The sequence below is a fragment of the Panulirus ornatus genome, chromosome 22, assembly GCF_036320965.1.
Source record: "Panulirus ornatus isolate Po-2019 chromosome 22, ASM3632096v1, whole genome shotgun sequence".
NCBI classification, from domain to species: domain Eukaryota; kingdom Metazoa; phylum Arthropoda; class Malacostraca; order Decapoda; family Palinuridae; genus Panulirus; species Panulirus ornatus.
This window is the reverse complement of record NC_092245.1, coordinates 147,612-173,604: the sequence shown is the minus strand read 5'-3', so window position 1 is coordinate 173,604 and position 25,993 is coordinate 147,612. Positions and strand designations below refer to the sequence as shown.

At 41.1% G+C, this 25,993-nt stretch overlaps 1 protein-coding gene across 1 annotated transcript in view; it reads left to right on the top strand.

Moving 5' to 3' along the window:
• Window positions 1-25,993, top strand: part of LOC139756491 (glutamate receptor ionotropic, delta-2-like) — a 173,199-nt gene that overhangs the window by 103,336 nt on the left and 43,870 nt on the right. Inside the window, exons 4-5 of the mRNA XM_071675935.1 lie at window positions 19,728-19,849; window positions 23,493-23,724. Coding sequence (XP_071532036.1) covers window positions 19,728-19,849; window positions 23,493-23,724 — 354 coding nt within the window. The remainder of the gene's footprint in view (window positions 1-19,727; window positions 19,850-23,492; window positions 23,725-25,993) is intronic.

The window sequence follows — 25,993 nt, the reverse complement described above, 5'->3', positions numbered from 1 at the left end:
ATGTGCTGGAAATGAGATGTTTTAGGACAATGTGTGGTGTGAGGTGGTTTGATCGAGTGAGTAACGTAAGGGTAAGAGAGATGTGTGGAAATAAAAAGAGCGTGGTTGAGAGAGCAGAAGAGGGTGTTTTGAAGTGGTTTGGGCACATGGAGAGGATGAGTGAGGAAAGATTGACCAAGAGGATATATGTGTCGGAGGTGGAGGGAACAAGGAGAAGAGGGAGACCAAATTGGAGGTGGAAAGATTGAGTGAAAAAGATTTTGTGTGATCGGGGCCTGAACATGCAGGAGGGTGAAAGGAGGGCAAGGAATAGAGTGAATTGGAGCGATGTGGTATACCGGGGTTGACGTGCTGTCAGTGGATTGAAGCAGGGCATGTGAAGCGTCTGGGGTAAACCATGGAAAGCTGTGTAGGTATGTATATTTCCGTGTATGGACGTATGTATATACATGTGTTTGGGGGGGGCCCATTTCTATCGTCTGTTTCCTTGCGCTACCTCGCAAACGCGGGAGACAGCGACAAAGTATAATAATATAAAAAAAAAATATATATATGGGGAGGGATTGGCCGGGGGGATGTGTGTGTCGGGGGTGGTGGGAGCGAGGAGGGGTGGGAGGCCGGGTTGGAGGTGGAAAGGTGGAGTGAGGGAGATTTTGAGTGATCGGGGCCTGAACGTGCGGGGGGGTGGGGGGCGGGCGGGGAGTGGAGTGAGTTGGATCGGTGTGGTTTGCCGGGGTCGATGTGCTGTCAGTGGATTGAGTCGGGGCGTGTGGGGCGTCTTGGGTAAACCATGGAAAGTTCTGTGGGGCCTGGATGTGGAAAGGGAGCTGTGGTTTCGGGCATTATTGCATGACAGCTAGAGACTGAGTGTGAATGAATGGGGCCTTTGTTGTCTTTTCCTGGTGCTACCTCGCACACATGAGGGGGGAGGGGGATGTTATTCCATGTGTGGCGAGGTGGCGATGGGAATGAATAAAGGTAGACAGTGTGAATTGTGTGCATGTGTATGTGTGTATATACATGTGTACATTAATATGTATGGGTATGTATATTTGCGTGTGGGGACGTGTACGTATATACATGTGTGTGGGGGTGGGTTGGGCCGTTTCTTTCGTCTGTTTCCTTGCGCTGCCTCGCAATCGTGGGAGACAGCGACAAAGCAAAACAAATATATGAATATATATATTCAGAGACAGACAGTCGTACAGCGGACACAAGACGTAGAAGAAGTATTAAGAAGAGGAGCAAGGCAGTCGGACCATGATACATCGAGAAGCTTTTTGATGCTGCCACAGTCACCTGTTTGGTGTCCCTGGGGATATGGGAGAAAGAATACTTCCCACGTATTCCCTGCGTGTCATAGAAGGCTACTAAAAGGGGAGGGAGCGGGGGGCTGGAAATCCTCCCCTCTTGATTTCTTTTTTTTTAATTTTCCAGAAGAAGGAACAGAGAAGGGGGCCTGGTGAGGATATTCCCTCAGAGGCCCAGTCCTCTATTCTTAACGCTACCTTGCTAATCCGGGAAATGGCGAATAGTTTGAAAGAAAAGAAAATATATATATATATCCCTGGGGATAGCGGAGAAAGAATACTTCCCACGTATTCCCTGCGTGTCGTAGAAGGCGACTAAAAGGGGAGGGAGCGGGTGGCTGGAAATCCTCCCCTTTCTTGTTTTTTTTTAATTTTCCAAAAGAAGCAACAGAGAAGTTGGTCAGGTGAGGATATTCCCTCTAAGGCCCAGTTCTCTGTTCTTAACGCTACCTCGCTAACGCGGGAAATGGCAAATAGTATGGAAAAAAAAAAAAAAAGAAATATATATATATATATATATATATATATATATATATATATATATATATATATATATATATATATATATATATATATATATATATATATATATATATATATATATATATATATATATATATATATATATATATATATATATATATATATATATATATATATATATATATATATATATATATATATATATATATATATATATATGTGTGAGTGTGTGTGTGTGTGTGTGTGTGTGCGTGTGTGTGTGTGTGTGTGTGAGTTTATTTATCATTTACTATATTCTGTCGATGTCTACCACGTCAGAGAGGTAGCGCAAGGAAACAGACGAAAGAGAAGCCCAACTCACCCACATACACACTTGTACACATACAGGTCCACACACGCACACATACATACCTACACATCTCAACGTATACATATATATACACACACAGACTTATACATATATACAGAGGTACTAATTTCATACTGTCTACCCTTATTCATTCCTGTTGCCAACCCGCCACACATGAAATGACAACTTCCTCCCGCATGTGCGGGAGGTAGCACTAGGAAAAGACAATAAAGGACAAATTCGTTCACACCTATTCTCTAGCGATTATGTATAATGCACCAAAACCACAGCTACCTTTCCACATCTAGGCTCCACAAAACTTGCCATGGTTTACAACAGACGATTCACATGGCCTGGTTCAACCTATTGACAGCACGTCGACCCCGGTATACCACATCGTTCCAATTCCCTCTATTGATTGCACGCTTTTCACCCTCCTGCATGTTCAGGCCACGATCACTGAAAATCTTTTTCACTCCATCTATGCACCTCCAACTTGGTCTCCCACTTCTCCTCGACCCCCACACCTCTGACACATATATCCTCTTTGTCAATATTTCCTCCCTCATTATCTCCATACGACCAAACCATTTCAAAGCACCCTCTTCTGCTCTCTCAACCACACTCTTTTTATTACCACACATCTCTCTTACCTTTTCATTTCTTACTCGGTCAAACCACCTCACGCCATATATTGTCCTCAAGCATCTCTTTTCCAACACATCCACCCTCCTCCGCACAACTCAATCTAGAGCCGAGCCTAGCAACCATATAACTTTGTCGGAACGACTATTCCTTCTAACATACCCATTTTTCCTTTCCGAGATCATGTTCTCGACTACCACACATTATTCAACGCTCCCAGAACTTTCGCCGCCTCCCCCACATTATGACACACTTCAGCTTCCATGGTTCCATCCGTTGCAAAATCAACTCCTAGGTATATAAAGCACCTCACTTCCTCTAGTTTTTCTCCATTTAAACGTACCTCCCGATTGACTTTTCCCTCAACCCTAATGTACCTATTAACCTTCCCCTTTTTCACATTTACTCTCAACTTTCTTCTTTCACTCACTTTAAGAAACCTAATCACCAGCTTCTGCAGTTTCTCACCCGAATCAGCCACCAGCGATTGATCACCGGGAACAACAACAGCCTGCATACTTGTCCCTCTCTCCAAAACCCTTGCATTCACCTCCCTAACAACCCCATCCATAAATAGATTAAACAACAATGGAGACTTTACGCACCCCTGCCGAAAACCGACATTCACTGAGAACCAATCACTTTTCCCTCTTCCCACTCGTACACAAGCCTTACATCCTCGATGAAAACTTTTCACTGCCTCTAACAACTTGCCTCCCATACTATAGATTCTTATTACCTTCGACAGAGCATCTCTATCAACTCTATCATATGCCTTGCTCAGATCCATAAATACTACAAAAATACCCATTTGCTTTTCTAAGTATAAATACATTTTTTTTTTTTTTTTATACTTTGTCGCTGTCTCCCGCGTTTGCGAGGTAGCGCAAGGAAACAGACGAAAGAAATGGCCCAACCCACCCCCATACACATGTATATACATACGTCCACACACGCAATTATACATACCTACACAGCTTTCCATGGTTTACCCCAGACGCTTCACATGCCTTGATTCAATCCACTGACAGCACGTCAGCCCCGGTATACCACATCGCTCCAATTCACTCTATTCCTTGCCCTCCTTTCACCCTCCTGCATGTTCAGGCCCCGATCACACAAAATCTTTTTCACTCCATCTTTCCACCTCCAATTTGGTCTCCCTCTTCTCCTTGTTCCCTCCACCTCCGACACATATATCCTCTTGGTGAATCTTTCCTCACTCATCCTCTCCATGTGCCCAAACCACTTCAAAACACCCTCTTCTGCTCTCTCAACCACGCTCTTTTTATTTCCACACATCTCTCTTACCCTTACGTTACTCACTCGATCAAACCACCTCACACCACACATTGTCCTCAAACATCTCATTTCCAGCACATCCATCCTCCTGCGCACAACTCTTTCCATAGCCCACTCCTCGCAACCATACAACATTGTTGGAACCACTATTCCCTCAAACATACCCACTTTTGCTTTCCGAGATAATGTTCTCGACTTCCACACATTCTTCAAGGCCCCCAGAATTTTCGCCCCCTCCCCCACCCTATGATCCACTTCCGCCTCCATGGTTCCATCCGCTGCCAGATCCACTCCCAGATATCTAAAACACTTCACTTCCTCCAGTTTTTCTACATTCAAACTCACCTCCCAATTGACTTGACCCTCAACCCTACTGTACCTAATAACCTTGCTCTTATTCACATTTACTCTTAACTTTCTTCTTCCACACACTTTACCAAACTCAGTCACCAGCTTCTGCAGTTTCACACATGAATCAGCCACCAGCGCTGTGTCATCAGCGAACAACAACTGACTCACTTCCCAATATATATATATATATATATATATATATATATATATATATATATATATATATATATATATATATATATATATATATATATATATATATATATATATTTTTGCTTTGTCGCTGTCTCCTGCGTTTGCGAGGTAGCGCAAGGAAACAGACGAAAGAAATGGCCCAACCCGCCCCCATACACATGTATATACATACGTCCACACACGCAAATATACATACCTACACAGCTTTCCATGGTTTACAACAGACGCTTCACATGACTTGATTCAATCCACTGACAGCACGTCAACCCCGATATACCACATCGCTCCAATTCACTCTATTCCTTGCCCTCCTTTCACCCTCCTGCATGTTCAGGCCCCGATCACACAAAATCTTTTTCACACCATCTTTCCACCTCCAATTTGGTCTCCCTCTTCTCCTCGTTCCCTCCACCTCCGACACATATATCCTCTTGGTCAATCTTTCCTCACTCATTCTCCTCATGTGCCCAAACCATTTCAAAACACCCTCTTTCGCTCTCTCAACCACGCTCTTTTTATTTCCACACATCTCTCTTACCCTTACGTTACTTACTCGATCAAACCACCTCACATCACACACATTGTCCTCAAACATCTCATTTCCAGCACATCCATCCTCCTACGCACAACTCTATCCATATCCCACGCCTCGCAACCATACAACATTGTTGGAACCACTATTCCTTCAAACATACCCATTTTTGCTTTCCGAGATAATGTTCTCGATTTCCACACATTCTTCAAGGCTCCCAGAATTTTCGCCCCCTCCCCCACCCTATGATCAACTTCCGCTTCCATGGTTCCATCCGCTGCCAGATCCACTCCCAGATATCTAAAACACTTCACCTCCTGCAGTTTTTCTCCATTCAAACTCACCTCCCAATTGACTTGACCCTCAAACCTACTGTACCTAATAACCTTGCTCTTATTCACATTTACTCTTAACTTTCTTCTTTCACACACTTTACCAAACTCAGTCACCAGCTTCTGCAGTTTCTCACATGAATCAGCCACCAGCGCTGTATCATCAGCGAACAACAACTGACTCACTTCCCAAGCTCTCTCATCCCCAACAGACTTCATACTTGCCCCTCTTTCCAAAACTCTTGCATTCACCTCCCTAACAACCCCATCCATAAACAAATTAAACAACCACGGAGACATCACACATCCCTGCCGCAAACCCACATTCACTGAGAATCAATCACTTTCCTCTCTTCCTACACGTACACATGCCTTACATCCTCGATAAAAACTTTTCACTGCTTCTAACAACTTGCCTCCCACACCATATATTCTTAATACCTTCCACAGAGCATCTCTATCAACTCTATCATATGCCTTCTCCAGATCCATAAATGCTACATACAAATCCATTTGCTTTTCTAAGTATTTCTCACATACATTCTTCAAAGCAAACACCTGATCCACACATCCTCTGCCACTTCTCAAACCACACTGCTCTTCCCCAATCTGATGCTCTGTACATGCCTTCACCCTCTCAATCAATATTTTCCCATATAATTTACCAGGAATACTCAACAAACTTATACCTCTGTAATTTGAGCACTCACTCTTATCCCCTTTGCCTTTGTACAATGGCACTATGCACGCATTCCGCCAATCCTCAGGCACCTCACCATGAGTCATACATACATTAAATAACCTTACCAACCAATCAACAATACAGTCACCCCCTTTTTTAATAAATTCCACTGCAATACCATCCAAACCTGCTGCCTTGCCGGCTTTCATCTTCCGCAAAGCTTTTACTACCTCTTCTCTGTTTACCAACTCATTTTCCCTAACCCTCGCACTTTGCACACCACCTCGACCAAAACACCCTATATCTGCCACTCTATCAGCAAACACATTCAACAAACCTTCAAAATACTCACTCCATCTCCTTCTCACATCACCACTACTTGTTATCACCTCCCCATTTGCGCCCTTCATTGAAGTTCCCATTTGCTCCCTTGTCTTACGCACTTTATTTACCTCCTTCCAGAACATCTTTTTATTCTCCCTAAAATTTAATGATACTCTCTCACTCCAACTCTCATTTGCCCTTTTTTTCACCTATTGCACCTTTCTCTTGACCTCCTGTCTCTTTCTTTTATACATCTCCCACTCAATTGCATTTTTTCCCTGCAAAAATCGTCCAAATGCCTCTCTCTTTTCTTTCACTAATACTCTTACTTCTTCATCGCACCACTCACTACCCTTTCTAATCAACCCACCTCCCACTCTTCTCATGCCACAAGCATCTTTTGCGCAAGCCATCACTGATTCCCTAAAAACATCCCATTCCTCCCCAACTCCCCTTACTTCCATTGTTCTCACCTTTTTCCATTCTGTACTCAGTCTCTCCTGGTACTTCCTCACACAAGTCTCCTTCCCAAGCTCACTTACTCTCACCACCCTCTTCACCCCAACATTCACTCTTCTTTTCTGAAAACCCATACAAGTCTTCACCTTAGCCTCCACAAGATAATGATCAGACATCCCTCCAGTTGCACCTCTCAGCACATTAACATCCAAAAGTCTCTCTTTCGCGCGCCTGTCAATTAACACGTAATCCAATAACGCTCTCTGGCCATCTCTCATACTTACATAAGTATACTTATGTATATCTCGCTTTTTAAACCAGGTATTCCCAATCATCAGTCTTTTTTCAGCACATAAACCTACAAGCTCTTCACCATTTCCATTTACAACACTGAACACCCCATGTATACCAATTATTCCCTCAACTGCCACATTACTCACCTTTGCATTCAAATCACCCAACACTATAACCCGGTCTCGTGCATCAAAACCACTAACACACTCATTCAGCTGCTCCCAAAACACTTGCCTCTCATGATCTTTCTTCTCATGCCCAGGTGCATATGCACCAATAATCACCCATCTCTCTCCATCAACTTTCATTTTTACCCATATTAATCGAGAATTTACTTTCTTACATTCTATCACATATATATATTATATAGTTATATATTATATATTATATAATTATATATTATATATTCTATCACATATATATATTATATAAATATATATATATTATCATCATGTCAATCTATGTTCCTAAGGGCATTACGTATTTGCAGTCGAGAGTTTATTGATGATGAGTTTGAGTAGATATATTCTATTGGATCTAAGTTAAAGTACCCTAGATCTTTCATTGATAAATCCATTAAGATAGCAAAGAAATCATTTTATAGAGTTGAGCCCAAACCTCCTATTGAAACTAAGAGTCTTTTAGTTTTCCCTTTTGATAATAATTTCACTTTGCTTCCCATGTTGCTTAAATCCTTTAATGTAAATGTTGTCTTTAGCAACAATAATACTATAAAGAATATCTTAATCAGGAATTCACAAGAAAATTCTCTTGATTGCATCTGTAAAGAGCCTTGTGGAAACTCTGACAAATTTTATGTTGGTCAGACTGGTAAGGATCTTTCTGTTAGACTTAAGCAACATAAATATAGTATTAGAACGGGACAAGAATCAAATACCTTGTTTGATCATGTTAAAAACTATGATCATTGTATTGACTGTAGTAACGCCATCTCAGTTATTAACTCTAACTCTATTACCAAGAAAAATATCATTGAATCTTCTATTATTGAAGACACAAAGTATTATAATCTTAATATTAGTGACGGTCAATACAAATTAGATAGCTTTATTGTAAATAAGATTTGTAAAACGATTAGTTTCTGAACGCTCGTTGTATGTTTTGGACAATCGCATGTTTACCAGATCGCGTCCAAGCTTCGTCTCTTCAATGTATATCAACTGACTGTTATATTTCGCTCTTGTGTCTTCCGTGCTGATGTGATTATTACACGAAAGTGCACTTGGGAACTTTTCCTGTTTCATTTTCCCCGTGGAATCATAGGTGAGAACAATGGAAGTAAGGGGAGTGGGGGAGGAATGGGATATATTTAGGAAATCAGTGATGACTTCCGCAAAAGATGCTTGTGGCATGAGAACCGTGGGAGGTGGGTTGATTAGATAGGGTAGTGAGTGGTGCGATGAAGAAGTAAGATTATTAGTGAAAGAGAAGAGAGAGGCATTTGGACGATTTCTGCAGGGAAAAATGAAATTGAGTGGGAGATGTATAAAAGAAAGAGACAGGAGGTCAAGAGAAAGGTGCAAGAGGTGAAAAAGAGGACAAATGAGAGTTGGGGTGAGAGAGTATCATTAAATTTCAGGGAGAATAAAAAGATGTTCTGGAAGGAGGTAAATAAAGTGCGTAAGACAAGGGAGCAAATGGGAACTTCAGTGAAGGGCGCTAATGGGGAGGTGATAACAAGTAGTGGTGATGTGAGAAGGAGATGGAGTGAGTATTTTGAAGGTTTGTTGAATGTGTTTGATGATAGAGTGGCAGATATAGGTTGTTTTGGTCGAGGTGGTGTGCAAAGTGAGAGGGTTAGGGAAAATGATTTGGTAAACAGAGAAGAGGCAGTAAAAGCTTTGCAGAAGATGAAAACCGGCAAGGCAGCAGGTTTGGATAGTATTGCAGTGGAATTTATTAAAACAGGGGGTGACTGTATTGTTGACTGGTTGATAAGGTTATTTAATGTATCTATGACTCATGGTGAGGTGCCTGAGGATTGGCGGAATGCGTGCATAGTGGGTTTGTACAAATTCAAGGGGATAAGAGTGAGTGCTCAGATTACAGAGGTATAAGTTTGTTGAGTATTCCTGGTAAATTATATGGGAGGATATTGATTGAGAGGGTGAAGGCATGTACAGAGCATCAGATTGGGGAAGAGCAGTGTGGTTTCAGAAATGGTAGAGGACGTGTGGATCAGGTGTTTGCTTTGAAGAATGTATGTGAGAAATACTTAGAAAAGCAAATGGATTTGTATGTAGCATTTATGGATGTGGAGAAGGCATATGATAGAGTTGATAGAGATGCTCTGTGGAAGGTACTAAGAATATATGGTGTGGTAGGCAAGTTGTTAGAAGCAGTGAAAAGTTATTATCGAGGATGTAAGGCATGTGTACGTGTACGAAGAGAGGAAAGTGATTGGTTCTCAGTGAATGTAGGTTTGCGGCAGGGGTGTGTGATGTCTCCATGGTTGTTTAATTTGTTTATGGATGGGGTTGTTAGGGATGTGAATGCAAGAGTTTTGGAAAGATGGGCAAGTATGAAGTCTATTGTGAATGAGAGAGCTTGGGAAGTGAGTCAGTTGTTGTTCGCTGATGATACAGCGCTGGTGGCTGATTCATGTGAGAAACTGCAGAAGTTGGTGACTGAGTTTGGTAAAGTGTGTGAAAGAAGAAAGTTAAGAGTAAATGTGAATAAGAGCAAGGTTATTAGGTTCACTAGGCTTGAGGGTCAAGTCAATTGGGAGGTAAGTTTGAATGGAGAAAAACTGGAGGAAGTGAAGTGTTTTAGATTTCTGGGAGTGGATCTGGCAGCGGATGGAACCATGGAAGCGGAAGTAAATCATAGGGTGGGGGAGGGGTCGAAAATCCTGGGAGCCTTGAAGAATGTGTGGAAGTCGAGAACATTATCTCGGAAAGCAAAAATGGGTATGTTTGAAGGAATAGTGGTTCCAACAATGTTGTATGGTTACGAGGCGTGGGCTATGGACAGAGTTGTGCGCAAGAGGGTGGATGTGCTGGAAATGAGATGTTTGAGAACAATGTGTGGTGTGCGGTAGTTTGATCGAGTAAGTAATGTAAGGGTTAGAGAGATGTGTGGAAATAAAAAGAGCATGGTTGAGAGAGCAGAAGACGGTGTTTTGAAATGGTTTGGGCACATAGAGAGAATAAGTGAGGAGAGATTGACTAAGAGGATATATGTGTCGGAGGTGGAGGGAACGAGAAGTTGGAGACCAAATTGGAGGTGGAAAGATGGAGTGTAAAAGATTTTGAGTGATCGGGGCCTGAACATGCAGGAGGGTGAAAGGCGGGCAAGGAATCGTGAATTGGATCGATGTGGTATACCGGGGTTGACGTGCTGTCAGTGGATTGAATCAGGGCATGTGAAGCATCTGGGGTGAAACATGGAAAGTAGTGTGGGGACTGGATGTGGAAAGGGAGCTGTGGTTTCGGGCATTATTGCATGACAGCTAGAGGCTGAGTGTGAACGAATGGGGCCTTTGTTGTCTTTTCCTAGCGCTACCTCGCACACATGACGGGGGAGGGGGATGCTATTCCATGTGTGGCGAGGTGGCGATGGGAATGAATAAAGGCAGACAGTGTGAATTGTGTGCATGGGTATATATGTATGTGTCTCTGTGTGTATATATATATATATATATATATATAAATATATATATATATATATATATATATATATATATATATATATATATATATATATATATATATATATATATATATATATATATATATATATATATATATATACATTGAGATGTATAGGTATGTATTTTTGCGTGTGTGGACGTGTATGTATATACATGTGTATGGGGGTAGGTTGGGCCATTTCTTTCTTTTGTTTCCTTCCGCTACCTCGCAAACGCGGGAGACAGCGACAAGCAAAATATATAAATACCGGTATACCGGGGTTGACGTGCTGTCAGTGGATTGAATCAAGGCATGTGAAGCGTCTGGGGTAAACCATGGAAAGCTGTGTAGGTATGTATATTTGCGTGTGTGGACGTATGTATTTACATGTGTATGGGGGTGGGTTGGGCCATTTCTTTCGTCTGTTTCCTTGCGCTACCTCGCAAACGCGGGAGACAGCGACAAAGCAAAAAAAGAAAAAAAAAATATATATATATATATATATATATATATATATATATATATATATATATATATATATATATATATATATCAGAAGTAGGTAAATAAAGTGCGTAAGACCAAGGAACAAGGTGATGACAAGTAGTGGGGATGTAAGGAAATCGAGTTAGTTTTTTGAAGGTTTCTTGAAACTGTTTGATAATAGAGTGGCAGATATAGGGTGGTTTGCTCGAGGTGGTGTGCAATGTGAGAGGGTTAGGGAGAATGATTTGGTAAACAGAGAAGAGGTAGTAAAAGCTTTGCGTAAGTTGAAAGCCGGCAAGGCAGCGTGTTGGATGGTATAGCAGTGGAATTTATTAGAAAAGGGGGAGACTGTATTGTTGACTGGTTTATAAGGTTATTTAATATATGTATTACTCATGGGGAGGTGCCTGAGGACTGGCGGAATGCTTGCATAGTTCCATTGTGCAAAGGCAAAGGGTATAAATGTGAGTACTCAAATTACAGAGGTATAAGTTTGTTGAGTATTCCTGGGAAATTATATGGGAGGGTATTGGTTGAGAGAGAGAAGGCGTGTACAGAGCATCAGACTGGAGAAGAGCAGTGTGGTTTCAGAAGTGGTAGATGATCTGTGGATCAGTTGTCTGCTCTGAAAAATGTATATGAGAAATACTTAGAAAAGCAAGTGGATTTGTACGTAGCATTTATGGATCTGGAGAAGTCATATGATGGAGTTGATAGCTATGCTCTGTGGAAGATACTACGAGTATATGTTGTTGGAGATAAGGTGTTAGAAGCAGTGAAAAGTTTTTATCGAGATTGTAAGGCATTTATCCGTGTATGAAGCGAGGAAAGTGATTGGTTCTCATTGAATATTGGTTTGCAGCAGGGGTGCTTGATGTCTCCATGGTTGTTTAATTTGTTTATAGATGGAGTTGTTAGGGAGATGAATGCAAGAGATTTGGAAACAGGGGCAAGTATGCAGTCTGTTGTGGATGAGAAAGCTTGGGAAGTGTGTCATTTGTTGTTCTTAGATGATACAGCGTTGGTATCTGATTCAGGAGAGAGAATGCAGAAGCTGTTGACTGAGTTTGGAAAATTATGTGACAGAAGAAAGCTGAGAGTAAATGTGAATAAGAACAAGTCAATTGGGAGGTAAGTTTGAATGGAGGAAAACTGGAGGAAGTGAAGTGTTTTAGATATCTGGGAGTGGATTTCGCATCTGATGGAACCATGGAAGCGGAAGTGAATCATAGGCTGAGGGAGGGGGTGAAAGTTCTGGGAACGTTGAAAAATGTGAGGAAGTCGAGAACATTATCTTGGAAAGCAAAGCTGGATATGTTTGAAGGAATGGTGGTTCGAACAATGTTATATGTTTGCGAGGCGTAGGTTTTAGATAGAGTTGTACGGAGTAGGGTGGATGTGCTTGAAATGAGATGTTTGAGGACAATATACGGTGTGAGGTGGTTTGATCAAGTAAGTAATGAAAGGGTAAGAGAGATGTGTAGTAATAAAAAGAGTGTGGTTGAGAGAGCAGAATAGGGTGTTTTGAAATGGTTTGGTCACATAGAGAGAATGAGTGAGGAAAGATTGACAAAAAGCATATATGTGTCAGAGGTGCATGGAATGAGGTGAAGTGGGAGACCAAATTGGAGGTGAAAAAATGGAGTAAAAACGATTTTCAGTGATCGGGGCCTGAACATGCAGGAGGGTGAAAGGTGTGCAAGGAATTAAATGAATTGGAACGATGTGGAATACCAGGGTCGCCGTGCTATCAATGGCATGAACCACGGCATGTGAAGCGTCTAGGGTAAACCATGGAAAGTTTTGTGGGGCCTGGATGTGGAAAAGGAGCTGTGGTTTCGGTGCATTATAAATGACAGCTAGAGACTTAGTGTGAAAGAATGTGGCCATTGTTGTCTTTGTGGAGGGGGTATTCATTTCATGTAGGGCGGGGTAGCGAGGGGAATGAATAAGGGCAGCCCGTATGAATTATGTATATATGTATATATGTATATATCTGTGTGTGCATATATATGTTTACGTTAGGATGTATATGTATGTATATGTGCCTGTATGGACGTGTATGTATATACATGTGTATGTGGGTGGGTTGGGCCATTCTTTCGTCTGTTTCCTTGCGCTACCTCGCTAACGCGGGAGACAGCGACAAACTATAATAAAAAAATAACAATATATATATATATATATATATATATATATATATATATATATATATATATATATATATATATATATATTTTTTTTTTTTCATTTACTTTGTCGCTGTGTCCCGCGTTTGCGAGGTAGCGCAAGGAAACAGACGAAAGAAATGGCCCAACCCACCCCCATACACATGTATATACATACACTTCCACACACGCAAATATACATACCCATACTTCTCAATGTACACATTTATATACACACAAAGACACATACATATATACACATGCACACAATTCACACTGTCTGCCTTTATTCATTTCCATCGCCACCTCGCCACACATGGAAAAACAACGCCCTCCCCCCTCATGTGTGCGAAGTATCGCTAGGAAAAGACAACAAAGGCCCCATTCGTTCACACTCAGTCTCTAGCTGTCATGCAATAATGCCCGAAACCACAGCTCCCTTTCCACATCCAGGCCGCACAGAACTTTCCATGGTTTACCCCAGACGCTTCACATGCCCTGATTCAATCCATTGACAGCAAGTCGACCCCGGTATACCACATCGATCCAATTCACTCTATTTCTTGCCCGCCTTTCACCCTCCTGCATGTTCAGGCCCCGATCACTCAAAATCTTTTTCACTCTATCTTTCCACCTCCAATTTGGTCTCCCACTTCTCCTCGTTCCCTCCACCTCCGACACATATATCCTCTTGGTCAATCTTTCCTCACTCATTCTCTCCATGTGACCAAACCATTTCAAAACACCCTCTTCTGCTCTCTCAACCACGCTCTTTTTATTTCCACACATCTCTCTTACCCTTACATTACTTACTCGATCAAACCACCTCACACCACATACTGTCCTCAAACATCTCATTGACAGCACATCCACCATCCTACGCACATCTCTATCCATAACCCATGCCTTGCAACCATACAACATTGTTGGAACCACCATTCCTTCAAACATACCCATTTTTGCTTTCCGAGATAATGTTCTCGACTTCCAAACATTCTTGCAGGCTCCCAGAATTCTCGCCCCCTCCCCCACCCTATGATTCACTTCCGCTTCCATGGTTCCACCCGCTGCCAAATCCACTCCCCGATATCTAAAACACTTCAACTTCCTCCAGATTTTCTCCATCCAAACTTACCTCCCAATTGACTTGACCCTCAATCCTACTGTACCTGATAACCTTACTCTTATTCACATTTACTCTCAACTTTCTTCTTTCACACACTTTATCAAACTCAGTCACCAGCTTCTGCAGTTTCTCACATGAATCAGCCACAGGCGCTGTATCATCAGCGAACAACAACTGACTCACTTCCCAAGTTCTCTGATCCACTACAGACTGCATACTTCCCCCTCTTTCCAAAACTCTTGCATTGACCTCCCTAACAACCCAATCCATAAACAAATCAAACAACCATGGAGACATCACACACCCCTGCCGCAAATCTTCATTCAATGAGAACCAATCACTTTCCTCTCTTCCTACACGTACACATGCCTTACGTCATCGATAAAAACTTTTCACTGCTTCCAACAACTTCCCTCCCACAACATATATTCTTAATACCTTCCACAGAGCATCTCTATCAACTCTATCATATGCCTTCTCCAGATCCATAAATGCCATATAAAAATCCATTTGCTTTTCTAAGTATTTCTCACATACATTCTTCAAAGCAAACACCTGATCCACACATTCTCTACCACTTCTGAAACCACACTGCTCTTCCCCAATCTAATGCTCTGTACATGTCTTCACCTTCTCAATCAATACCCTCCCATATAATTTCCCAGGAATAATCAAGAAACGTATACCTCTGTAATTTGAGCACTCACTCTTATCCCCTTTGCCTTTGTACAATGGCACTATGCAAGCATTCTGCCAAGCCTCAGGCACCTCACCATGAATCATCCATACATCAAATACCCTTACCAACCAGTCAATAATACAGTCACCCCCTTTTTTAATAAATTCCACTGCAATTCCATCCAAACCTGCTGCCTTGCCGCCTTTCATTTTCCGCAAAGCTCTTACTACCTCTTCTCTTTTTACCAAATCATTTTCCCTAACCCTCTCACTTTGCACACCACCTCGACCAAAACACCCTATATCTGCCACTCTATCATCAAACGCACTTAACAAACCTTCAAAATACTCACTCCATCTCCTTCTCATATCACCACTACTTGTTAGCACCTCCTCATTAGCCCCCTTCACTGAAGTTCCCTTTTGTTCCCTTGTTTTACGCACTTTATTTACCTCCTTCAAAAACATCTTTTTATTCCCCCTAAAATCTAATGATACTCTCATCCCAACTCTCATTTGCCCTCTTTCTCGCCTCTTGCACCTTTCTCTTGACCTCCTGCCTCCTTCTTTTATACATCTCCCACTCATTTGCATTATTTCCCTACAAAAATCGTTCAAATGCCTCCCTCTTCTCTTTCACTAATAATCTTACTTCTTCATCCCACCACTCACTACCCTTTCTAATCTGCCCACCTTCCACGCATCTGATGCCACAAGCATCTTTTGCGCAAGCCATCATTGCTTCCCTAAATACATCTCTCCCCTTACCTCCTTTGTTCTCACCTTTTTTCATTCTTTATTCAGTCTCTCCTGGTACTTCCTCACACAAGTCTCCTTCCCAAGCTCATTTACTCTCACCACTCTCTTCACCCCATCATTCTCTCTTCTTTTTCGAAAACTTCTACAAATCTTCACCGTTGCCTCCACAAGATAATGATCAGACATCGCTCTAGTTGCACCTCTCAGTGCATTAACATCCAAAAGTCTCTCTTTCGCGCGCCTATCAATTAACACGTAATCCAATAACGCTCTCTGGCCATCTCTCCTACTTACATACGTATATTTATGTATATCTCTCTTTTTAAACCAGGTATTCCCAATCACCAGTCCTTTTTCAGCACATAAATCTACAAGGTCTTCACCATTTCCATTTACAACACTGAACACCCCATGTATACCAATTATTCCCTCAACTGCCACATTACTTACCTTTGCATTCAAATCACCCATCACTATAACCCGGTCTCTTGCTTCAAATCCACTAACACACTCATCCAACATCTCCCAAAACACTTGTCTCTCATGATCTTTCTTCCCATGCCCATGTGCATATGCATGAATAATCACCCAACTCTCTCCATCAACTTTCATTTTCACCCATATTAATCTAGAGTTTACTTTCTTACACTACATCACATACTCCCATCACTCCTGTTTCAGGATTAGTGCTACTCTTTCCCTTGCTCTTGACGTCTCACTAACCCCTGAATTTACTCCCAAGACATTCCCAAACCACTCTTCCCCTTTGCCCTTGAGCTTCGTTTCACTCAGAGCCAAAACATCCAGGTTCCTTTCCTCAAACATACAACTATGTCTCCTTTTTTCTCATTTTGGTTACATCCACAGACATTTGGACACCCCAATCTGAGCCTTCGAGGAGGATGAGCACTCCCCGCGTGACTCCTTCTGTTTTCCCTTATAGAAAGTTAAAATACAAGGAGGGGAGTGTTTCTATCCCCCCGCTCCCGTCCCCTTTAGTCGCCTTCTACGACATGTGAGGAATGCGTTGGAAGTATTCTTTCTCCCCTATCCCCTTTGATAATTCATATATATATATATATATATATATATATATATATATATATATATATATATATATATATATATATATATATATATATATATATATATATATATATATATATATATATATATTTTTGTGTGATGTCTCCATGGTTGTTTAATATATATATATATATATATATATATATATATATATATATATATATATATATTATCCCTGGGGATAGGGGGTTAAGAATACTTCCCACGTATTCCCTGCGTGTCGTAGAAGGCGACTAAAAGGGGAGGGAGCGGGGGGCTGGAAATTCTCCCCTCTCGTTTTTTCTTTTTTTCAATTTTCCAAAAGAAGGAACAGAGGGGCCAGGTGAGGATATTTCAAAAAGGCCCAGTCCTCTGTTCTAACGCTACCTCTCTAACGCGGGATGGCAAACGTTCTTTAAGAGAAGGAAATGGTAATATATTATTATATAATATATATATAGATATATATATTATATATATATATATGTTATACCTGAATAATCACATCCAATATCTAAAAATTCACTTCATCCATATTTTTATTATTTAAAATCACTCAATATATTTATATACTATTACTAATATAACCATATCATTTATTCACATTTACTACATATTATTATTCAACATTTAAACTATACTATCTTCTTTCTTTTTTTAACCATCACCATTTCCCGCATTACGCAGTGCGTAAGCAGAGGACGCTTAGTGAATTCCTCACTGGCCCCTCGTTCCTTTTTTAAAAAAAAAAAAAATAAAAAAAACGATACGATTTCCACCTCCCACCTCCCTTTAGTCGCTTACGACACCAATACGAAGTATCTTCACCTATCCCACAGATTTATTTTGCCATATTATCAGGATCTTATATTAAACCCTTTACAACCATCCATAACGCTAATTAACATCAGAACTTTTATTCAACACCTGCCGAAATCCAATGCCACTCCCAATCCTTGTCCTTCTCCTCACCAAGGAAAAGTAACATCCTTGCGAACTTTTCTCCCTTCTAACAACTTGGTTCAACCATGTTTCTTAATCCTTGCCAGACATCGTTCAATCTATCGTAATGCGATTCACCAAATGCTTCTTAACAAATTCATTTGCATTTCTAGTATTCTCCTTTATTTTCTTCACAAGTTTGGAAATACTGCTGTTCGAAGAATCACACTCGCATCCTCATATTTCCTGATAACGCACGCACACTCCCACAACACACACACTCACGACAGCCAACACCAATTAGAGATCCTACTGAATCTAGAAAAGATCTGACGGAAAATTGTAGTTTTACCTTACGAAATCTTAGGAAGTTCTCCGTGATGCCATGGTGTAAGTGATCATCTAGGATAGACCGTGGATACATCAAAATGTGCTAAGGACGCTTGCAAATGAGTGGAAAGGAGACATATATGCGCTGAACACAACATGTATATTGAAGGAATAGTTGTGATGCCAAAATGCAAAAGATGTTCGAGCTAGGTGAAATAGAAGCGTGGACAAGCGACTTTGGAAAGAGGTCAAGAGCATTGACTTTGGTGTGAAGGTAGGCTAAGATCTATAACCGATGGAAGAGAAGTGTGTGAACTAACCACATGGGAGGCTGGTTCGAAACAGGAATACGGGTATATGGAAGGACTTCCGCAATGGACAAAGGACGTTTGTCAGAGGAGCCTTCACGAGAGGACTATATGTGGAGTGCCCTGGGAACGTTGGGACGTTTATCCAATTATGTGAAGATGCTTGCTGAAGAATATTATTACTGATGTATTTCCGAATGCAAGAGTGAAGGAAGTGCAAAGAAAAGAGTGCATCATCTATATGGTATAAACAGGTTACAGTGGTCAGGATGAAGCAAGGCTGTGAAGTACCGGGTAAACCTGAAAGTATGAGGAAGATCAAGAAAGATATATATATATGTATATATATATATATATATATATATATATATATATATATATATATATATATATATATATATATATATATATATATATATATATATATATAATATATATATATATATATATATATATATATATATATATATTTATATATATATATATATATATATATATATATATATATATATATATATATACATATATATATATATATATATATATATATATATATATATATATATATATATATATATATATATATATATCTTTCTTTTCTTTTTTCTTTTAAACCATCCACCATTTCCCGCATTAGCGAGGTAGCGTTAAGAACAGAGGACTGGGCCTTAGTGGAATATCCTCATCTGGCCCCCCCTCTGTTCCTTCTTTTAGAAAAAAAAAAAAAAAAAAAAAAAAAAAAAAAAACGAGAGGGGAGGATTTCCAGCCTCCCGCTCCCTTCCCTTTTAGTCGCCTTTTACGACACGCAGGGAATACGTGGGAAGTATTCTTCATCCCCTATCCCCAGGGAACTATTTGATTTTGATTTTGATATATATATATATATACATATATATATATAAACCCGGAACATTTAATCACTCGCTACTCTACATCAGATCTCTTTATTTCAGACATCCGTGAGACTGTAGTAGACTTCACAATGCCGTACTTCCTGGAATCCTTGACGCTGGTGTCTCCTGCACCCAAGGAAAAGAACCGATCCTTTGCGATCTTGTCTCCATTCACATTCGAAGTATGTGGTTTTAAGCGACTGGTTTACGCCTTAGTTGTCACATGGTTCAATATCTATCGTAAATGAATGTATTTCAAAAGTCTTTTTAACAATTTCATACTTCAGTTGTACTTATCATCTTTATTTTGTGCATATGACACATGTTTGTGAAAATATCTGTGTTACGAGAAGAAAATTTCACACTCGCATTCTCATATTTGCCATGCTTTACAGAAACACACACACACACACACACACACACACACACACACACACACACACACACACACACATCCCTAGCTGAGACATCTAGAAAAGATTCTAACAAAATTGTAGTCTTTACCCTTGCAACGCCAACGATCCTTATGAAAGTTCACCTTACGTGCTGCGTATGTGTGTAAATACACTAGATAGACCTCTTGAAATACTATTCAAAATGTCGCTAATGGACGGCATATTGCCAAGTATGAGAAAGGAGACCAGGTATAGGCGCTGAACTACAGACCAGTATATATGACAAGCGTAGTCTGTGAGGCACGGCAAAAAGATTATTCTAAAAAGATGAAATTACTGAAGCGAGAGACAACACTTTTTGGAAAAAGAGGTCAAGAGCACTCTCTTTCTGTCTTAGACAACAGGGAAGGCTAAGTATCTTATTACCATGAATGCTAGAAATCGTTTGTCCTAGTACCACATGGGAGGCTGATTTAGAAACAGGAATACCTGGCAGATATATGGGGAAGACTCCCCCAAGGAAACAAAGGACGTTTGTCAGAGGAGCCTTCTCCGAATCGGTGGAGGCCACCAGTGGAGTGCCCTAGGATTCTGTTTTGGGACCGTTTCTTTTCTTTATCTTTGAGATCGACTTGCCTGAGGATATGCACTCATACCTGAATGTATTTCCAGGTGATGCAAAAGTCATGAGGGAAGTGAAAAGCAAGGAGGGTTGCATCAGCTTATATGGAGACCTAAACAGACTCTAAAGTTGGCCAGATACATGGCTGATGAGATTCAACCCGAGTAGATCTAAAGTAATGAGGAAAGGACTTAGCGAAAGAAGCATCAATATGATTAACATCCTGTGGGAAACCTGCTTTAAGAGTCTGTGTGTGAGAAGGTCTTGGGAGTCTTCATTCTCTTAACCTAGCATCAGACTCCCACAATAAGAAAACAGTACAGGGGAAAGCTGTCTTTTAGCAAGTCTGGGTTTTATTGAGGAAGTTGTGTCGAAAAAAGAAGAAGAACGAGTAAGAGAAGGAGTAAGGCAGAGCTGAAGAATGTGGATGAATGCAGTGTTGATTCGTCAGTGTAAGAGTGCATTTTCATTTCTATTCTATATAAGAAGGTAAATCGTTGAGTACATGGAGGAAAAGTGTAGGGGACAAGACAGAACCCTGAGGGACAATGCTGTTGATGGAGAAATGGATGAAGGCTGATCCATCAACAACCTCGGAGATAGATCAGGCAGAGAAGAAGCTAGATATGAGGGAACAAAGTGAGGGAGGGAAGCTAAAAGAGGTGAGCGTAGATGATGAGACTACTATTCCACGCCCTATCAAAAGCTTTAGATATGTCAAGGGCAGCTACATAGGATACCCCAAATTCTTTCAGAGATGATGATCTGACGTAGGTAAGATGGGAAAGAATACCCCCAGCGGATCTTGCCTTACAAAGGACGATGGTCACCAACGCAAGTTTCCAAGAAGAAGGGAAAGTTTTAGTTTTCAAACAGAAACGAATGGACGAGCAAGCACAGGTGCAAGGTCAGAGTCATACTCTTTCAGCACACAAGAATGGTTGCCATCAGAACCATGATCCTTGCTTGTGTCCAGAGAAAGAAGTGCTTTCGGACAGTCCGAAAAGATATTGCGGGAAGTGGTATAAGATTAGTAACAGGAACATCCGGGGGTGAAAGAATGTTAGAGTCATCCAAGCAGAGTTAGGGGAGAAACTAGAACCAAACAGAGTTACTTTTTCTACGGGAGACACACCTGTAGTACCGTTAGAACGGAAAAGTTGAGGAAAGATAGAATGGATAAGGTATTTGCAATTATTGCGGTCAGTGATAAATGCTGAACGGGAGTCAGGAGAAGGAGGGTTTTTCCGAGGTCGATATGCCTGATCCTTTGCCTGAATGGCCTCAGAACACGAACTGTTAAACGATGGTTTGGAATAAGAGGTTGTCTTGGAGGAAGAGGGAATAAATGCTTCTATTCCCGCCAGAGTAACCTCTGCTATGTCTTTGGCGTAGATAGAAGCATTATCACATAGACAAGTTTGAACAAGGGAAGTTACAGAAGAATCTTCGTGACTTGTTCCAGTCAGCTTTATTGAGGCGTCAATATTTACGCTTAGAAGGGCTGTTGGAGCGGGAGGTGCCGTTAGAATAGATACATTCATAAGAGTGTGATCAGATGACACAACTGGAGGCGAGATTGTGTAGTTGCAGCGGGATGAATCATAGGTAAAAACAGATCCTGAATATCAGGAGAGTTGTCACACCGGTTAAGAATACAGACAGCGTGGGAGATGATTTCCTCTAGATCATTGACAATGAGATTGTAGGGCTTCAGTCCTCTCATCATCTGTACAGGAGGCACGGAGCCATTCCCTATGGTGAACAGTAAAATCCCCAAGGAAGAAGGTCTTTGCTTGCGGATGAGAGGATGCTACAGGCTCATGGCAGAAATTTAGGCAGTTGAAAAGTGATATAGAATGCTTAGAAATGGGAGAGCAATAGGAGAAAAAAAAGGAAAAGTATGGTAGTTGGGAGACAGATCTTGAGTCAAATAACTTCAAAGTTTGGGGACTCAAAGTGTTCGAGGAGTGAACATGTGTGTTAGTGTAGGAAAATAAGTACAGACATACTTTGAACCGGAACCGGAGATTATAGATAGACTTGAAAAACGGGCTAGTGAGATCATTATCACAACTGGGCCTCAGCGAGAAGTAAGATATTAGGAGAGGTAGACAGATGGTGTTCAACAGAAGAGAGGTTACTGGCGAAACCACGAATTTTGGTACAGTGAACTGAAATAGGGGAAGGCCTAACAGAGGGAGAAATAGGTGTTAGGAGGGGCCAGTACAGGCTACTGTTGCAACCCTTCCGGGGATTCTTAGCACCCCATTGTGCCAGGGAAACGGGACTATAGATTTGTTGGACTTTACCACCATCATATCTAAAAACTCTTGTACAGTCAGGAGGTGTCAAGAGATCTTATGTGAAGAAAATTAGTGAGGTTTGAGTATGTATACTGTACTCGTAAGGAGAAGATGGAAGGACCAGGAATCCTAACATGGAGAGAGTAAGATGGTTCCTGGCACCACTCAAATGCTCCTGAGTCAGGACGGTAGTACCATCCTGGGCAGCTGTGGTCAACAGCCTACAAAAGTATTATTCCTTGACTTAGCTGGGGTACTGGGTGGGGCCAGTACACAACCAGCTGAGCCCTCCGTCTCGTTGAAAGTAGTCACACAATAAAGTGTAGTCATAGTAGTATGCCTTACAGTTGCAGGAGTCATGGAAGGGAAAGCTGCTAAACCTTCCGTCTGAAGCATTATCTTCCAAGCAACGACCACAGCAGATCCTCTGCTCTTTCTACTCACCCATGATATTGTGACTATTTGCCTCCCAGGCATGACTCTGCTTCACTTGTCTTGGTAGGCGTGGTTGTGTATTATCGTGATGACTCTGTTGGCCGGGCCGTTGCTTTATTTGGTGAGCCGTCTGCTGGTGGTGCGTGCGGGTGAGGAAGACGGGACACAGTACTCCCTGCAGAGCCTAAGCTTCAACATGTACCGAAGCTTAATGTTTCAGGACAACCTCATCACCTCGCATCGCTGGTCCCTTCGCTTTATCTTCATCGTCTGGTATCTCTTCAGTTTGTACATACATGGTGAGATAATGCTAAGCAATTTGGAAGACTATAAAACACACATTGTTTCTTGAACAATAATCATGATAATGATATATGTAACTATATATATATATATATATATATATATATATATATATATATATATATATATATATATATATATATATATATATATATATTGGAGAAAGAATACTTCCCACGCATTCCTCACGTGTCGTATAAGGCGACTAAAAGGGACGGGAGCGGGGGGCCAGAAACCTTCCCCTCCTTGTATTTTAACTTTCTATTAGGGGAAACATAGGAAGGAGTCACGTGGAGAGTGCTCATCCTCCTCGAAGGCTCAGATTGGGGTGTCTAAATGTGTGTGGATGTAACGAAGATGAGAAAAAAGGAGAGATAGATAGAATGATTGAGGAAAGGAACCTAGATGTTTTCGCTCTGACTAAAACGAAACTCAAGGGTAAAGGGGAAGAGTGGTTTAGGAATGTCTTGGGAGTAAAGTCAGGGGTTAGTGAGAGGACAAGAGCAAGGGAAGGAGTAGCATTACTCCTGAAACATGAGTGATGGAAGTATGTGAAAGAGTATAAGAAAGTAAGTTCTAGACTGATATGGGTAAAACTGAAAGTTGATGGAGAGAGATGGGTGATTATTGGTGCATATGCACCTGGGCATGAGAAGAAAGATCATGAGAGGCAAGTGGTTTGGGAGCAGCTGAATGAGTGTGTTAGTGGTTTTGATGCACAAGACCGGGTTATAGTGATGGGTGATTTAAATGCAAAGGTGAGTAATGTGGCAGTTCAGGGAATAATTGGTATACATGGAGTGTTCAGTGTTGTAAATGGAAATGGTGAAGAGCTTATAGATTTATGTGCTGAAAAAGGACTGGTGATTGGGAATACCTGGTTTAAAAAGCGAGATATACATAAGTATACATATGTAAGTTGGTGAGATGGCCAGAGAGCGTTATTGCTTACGTGTTAATTGATAGGCGCGCGAAAGAGAGACTTTTGGATATTAATGTGCTTAGAGGCGCAACTGGAGGGATGTCTGATCATTATCTTGTGGAGGCGAAGGCGAAGATTTTTGGGGTTTTCAGAAAAGAAGAGAGAATGATGGGGTGAAGAGAGTGGTGAGAGTAAGTGAGCTTGGGAAGGAGACTTGTGTGAGGAAGTACCAGGAGAGACTGAGTACAGAATGGAGAAAGGTGAGAACAAAGGAAATAAGGGGAGTGGGGGAGGAATGGGATGTATCTAGGGAAGCAATGATGGCTTGCGCAGAAGATGCTTGTGGCATGAGAAGCGTGGGAGGTGGGTTGATTAGAAAAGGTAGTGAGTGGTGGGATGAAGAAGTAAGTTTATTAGTGAAAGAGAAGAGAGAGGCATTTGGACATTTTTTGCTGTGAAAAAATGCAAATGAGTGGGAGATGTATAAAAGAAAGAGGCAGGAGTTCAAGAGAAAGGTGCAAGAGGATGAAAAAGAGGGCAAATGAGAGTTGGGGTGAGAGAGTATCATTAAATTTCAGAGAGAAAAAAAAGATGTCTTGGAAGGAGGTAAATAAAGTGCGTAAGACAAGGGAGCAAATGGGAACTTCAGTGAAGGGGGCTAATGGGGAGGAGATGACAAGTAATGGTGATGTGAGGAGATGGAGTGAATATTTTGAAGGTTTCTTGAATGTGTTTGATAATGGAGTGGCAGATATAGGGTGTTTTGGTCGAGGTGGTGTACAAAGTGAGAGGGTTATGGAAAATGATTTGGTAAACAGAGAAGAGGCGGTAAAAGCTTTGCGGAAGATGAAAGCCGGCAAGGCAGCAGGTTTGGATGGTATTGCAGTGGAATTTATTAAAAAAGGGGGTGACTGTATTGTTGACTGGTTGTTAAGGTTATTTAATGTATTCATGATTCATGGTGAGGTGCCTGAGGAGTGGCGGAATGCTTACATAGCGCCATAAAACAAAAGCAAAGGGGATAAGAGTGAGAGCTCAAATTACAGAGGTATAAGTTTGTTTAGTATTCCTGGGAAATTATATGGGAGGTTATTGATTGAGAGGGTGAAGGCATGTACAGAGCATCAGATTGGGGAAGAGCAGTGTGGTTTCAGAAGTGGTGGAGAATGTGTGGATCAGGTGTTTGCTTTGAAGAATGTATGTGAGAAATACTTAGAAAAGCAAATGGATTTGTATGTAGCATCTATGGATCTGGAGAAGGCTTATGGTAGAGTTGATAGAGATGCTCTGAGGAAGGTATTAAGGATATATGGTGTGGGACGCAAGTTGTTAGAAGCAGTGAA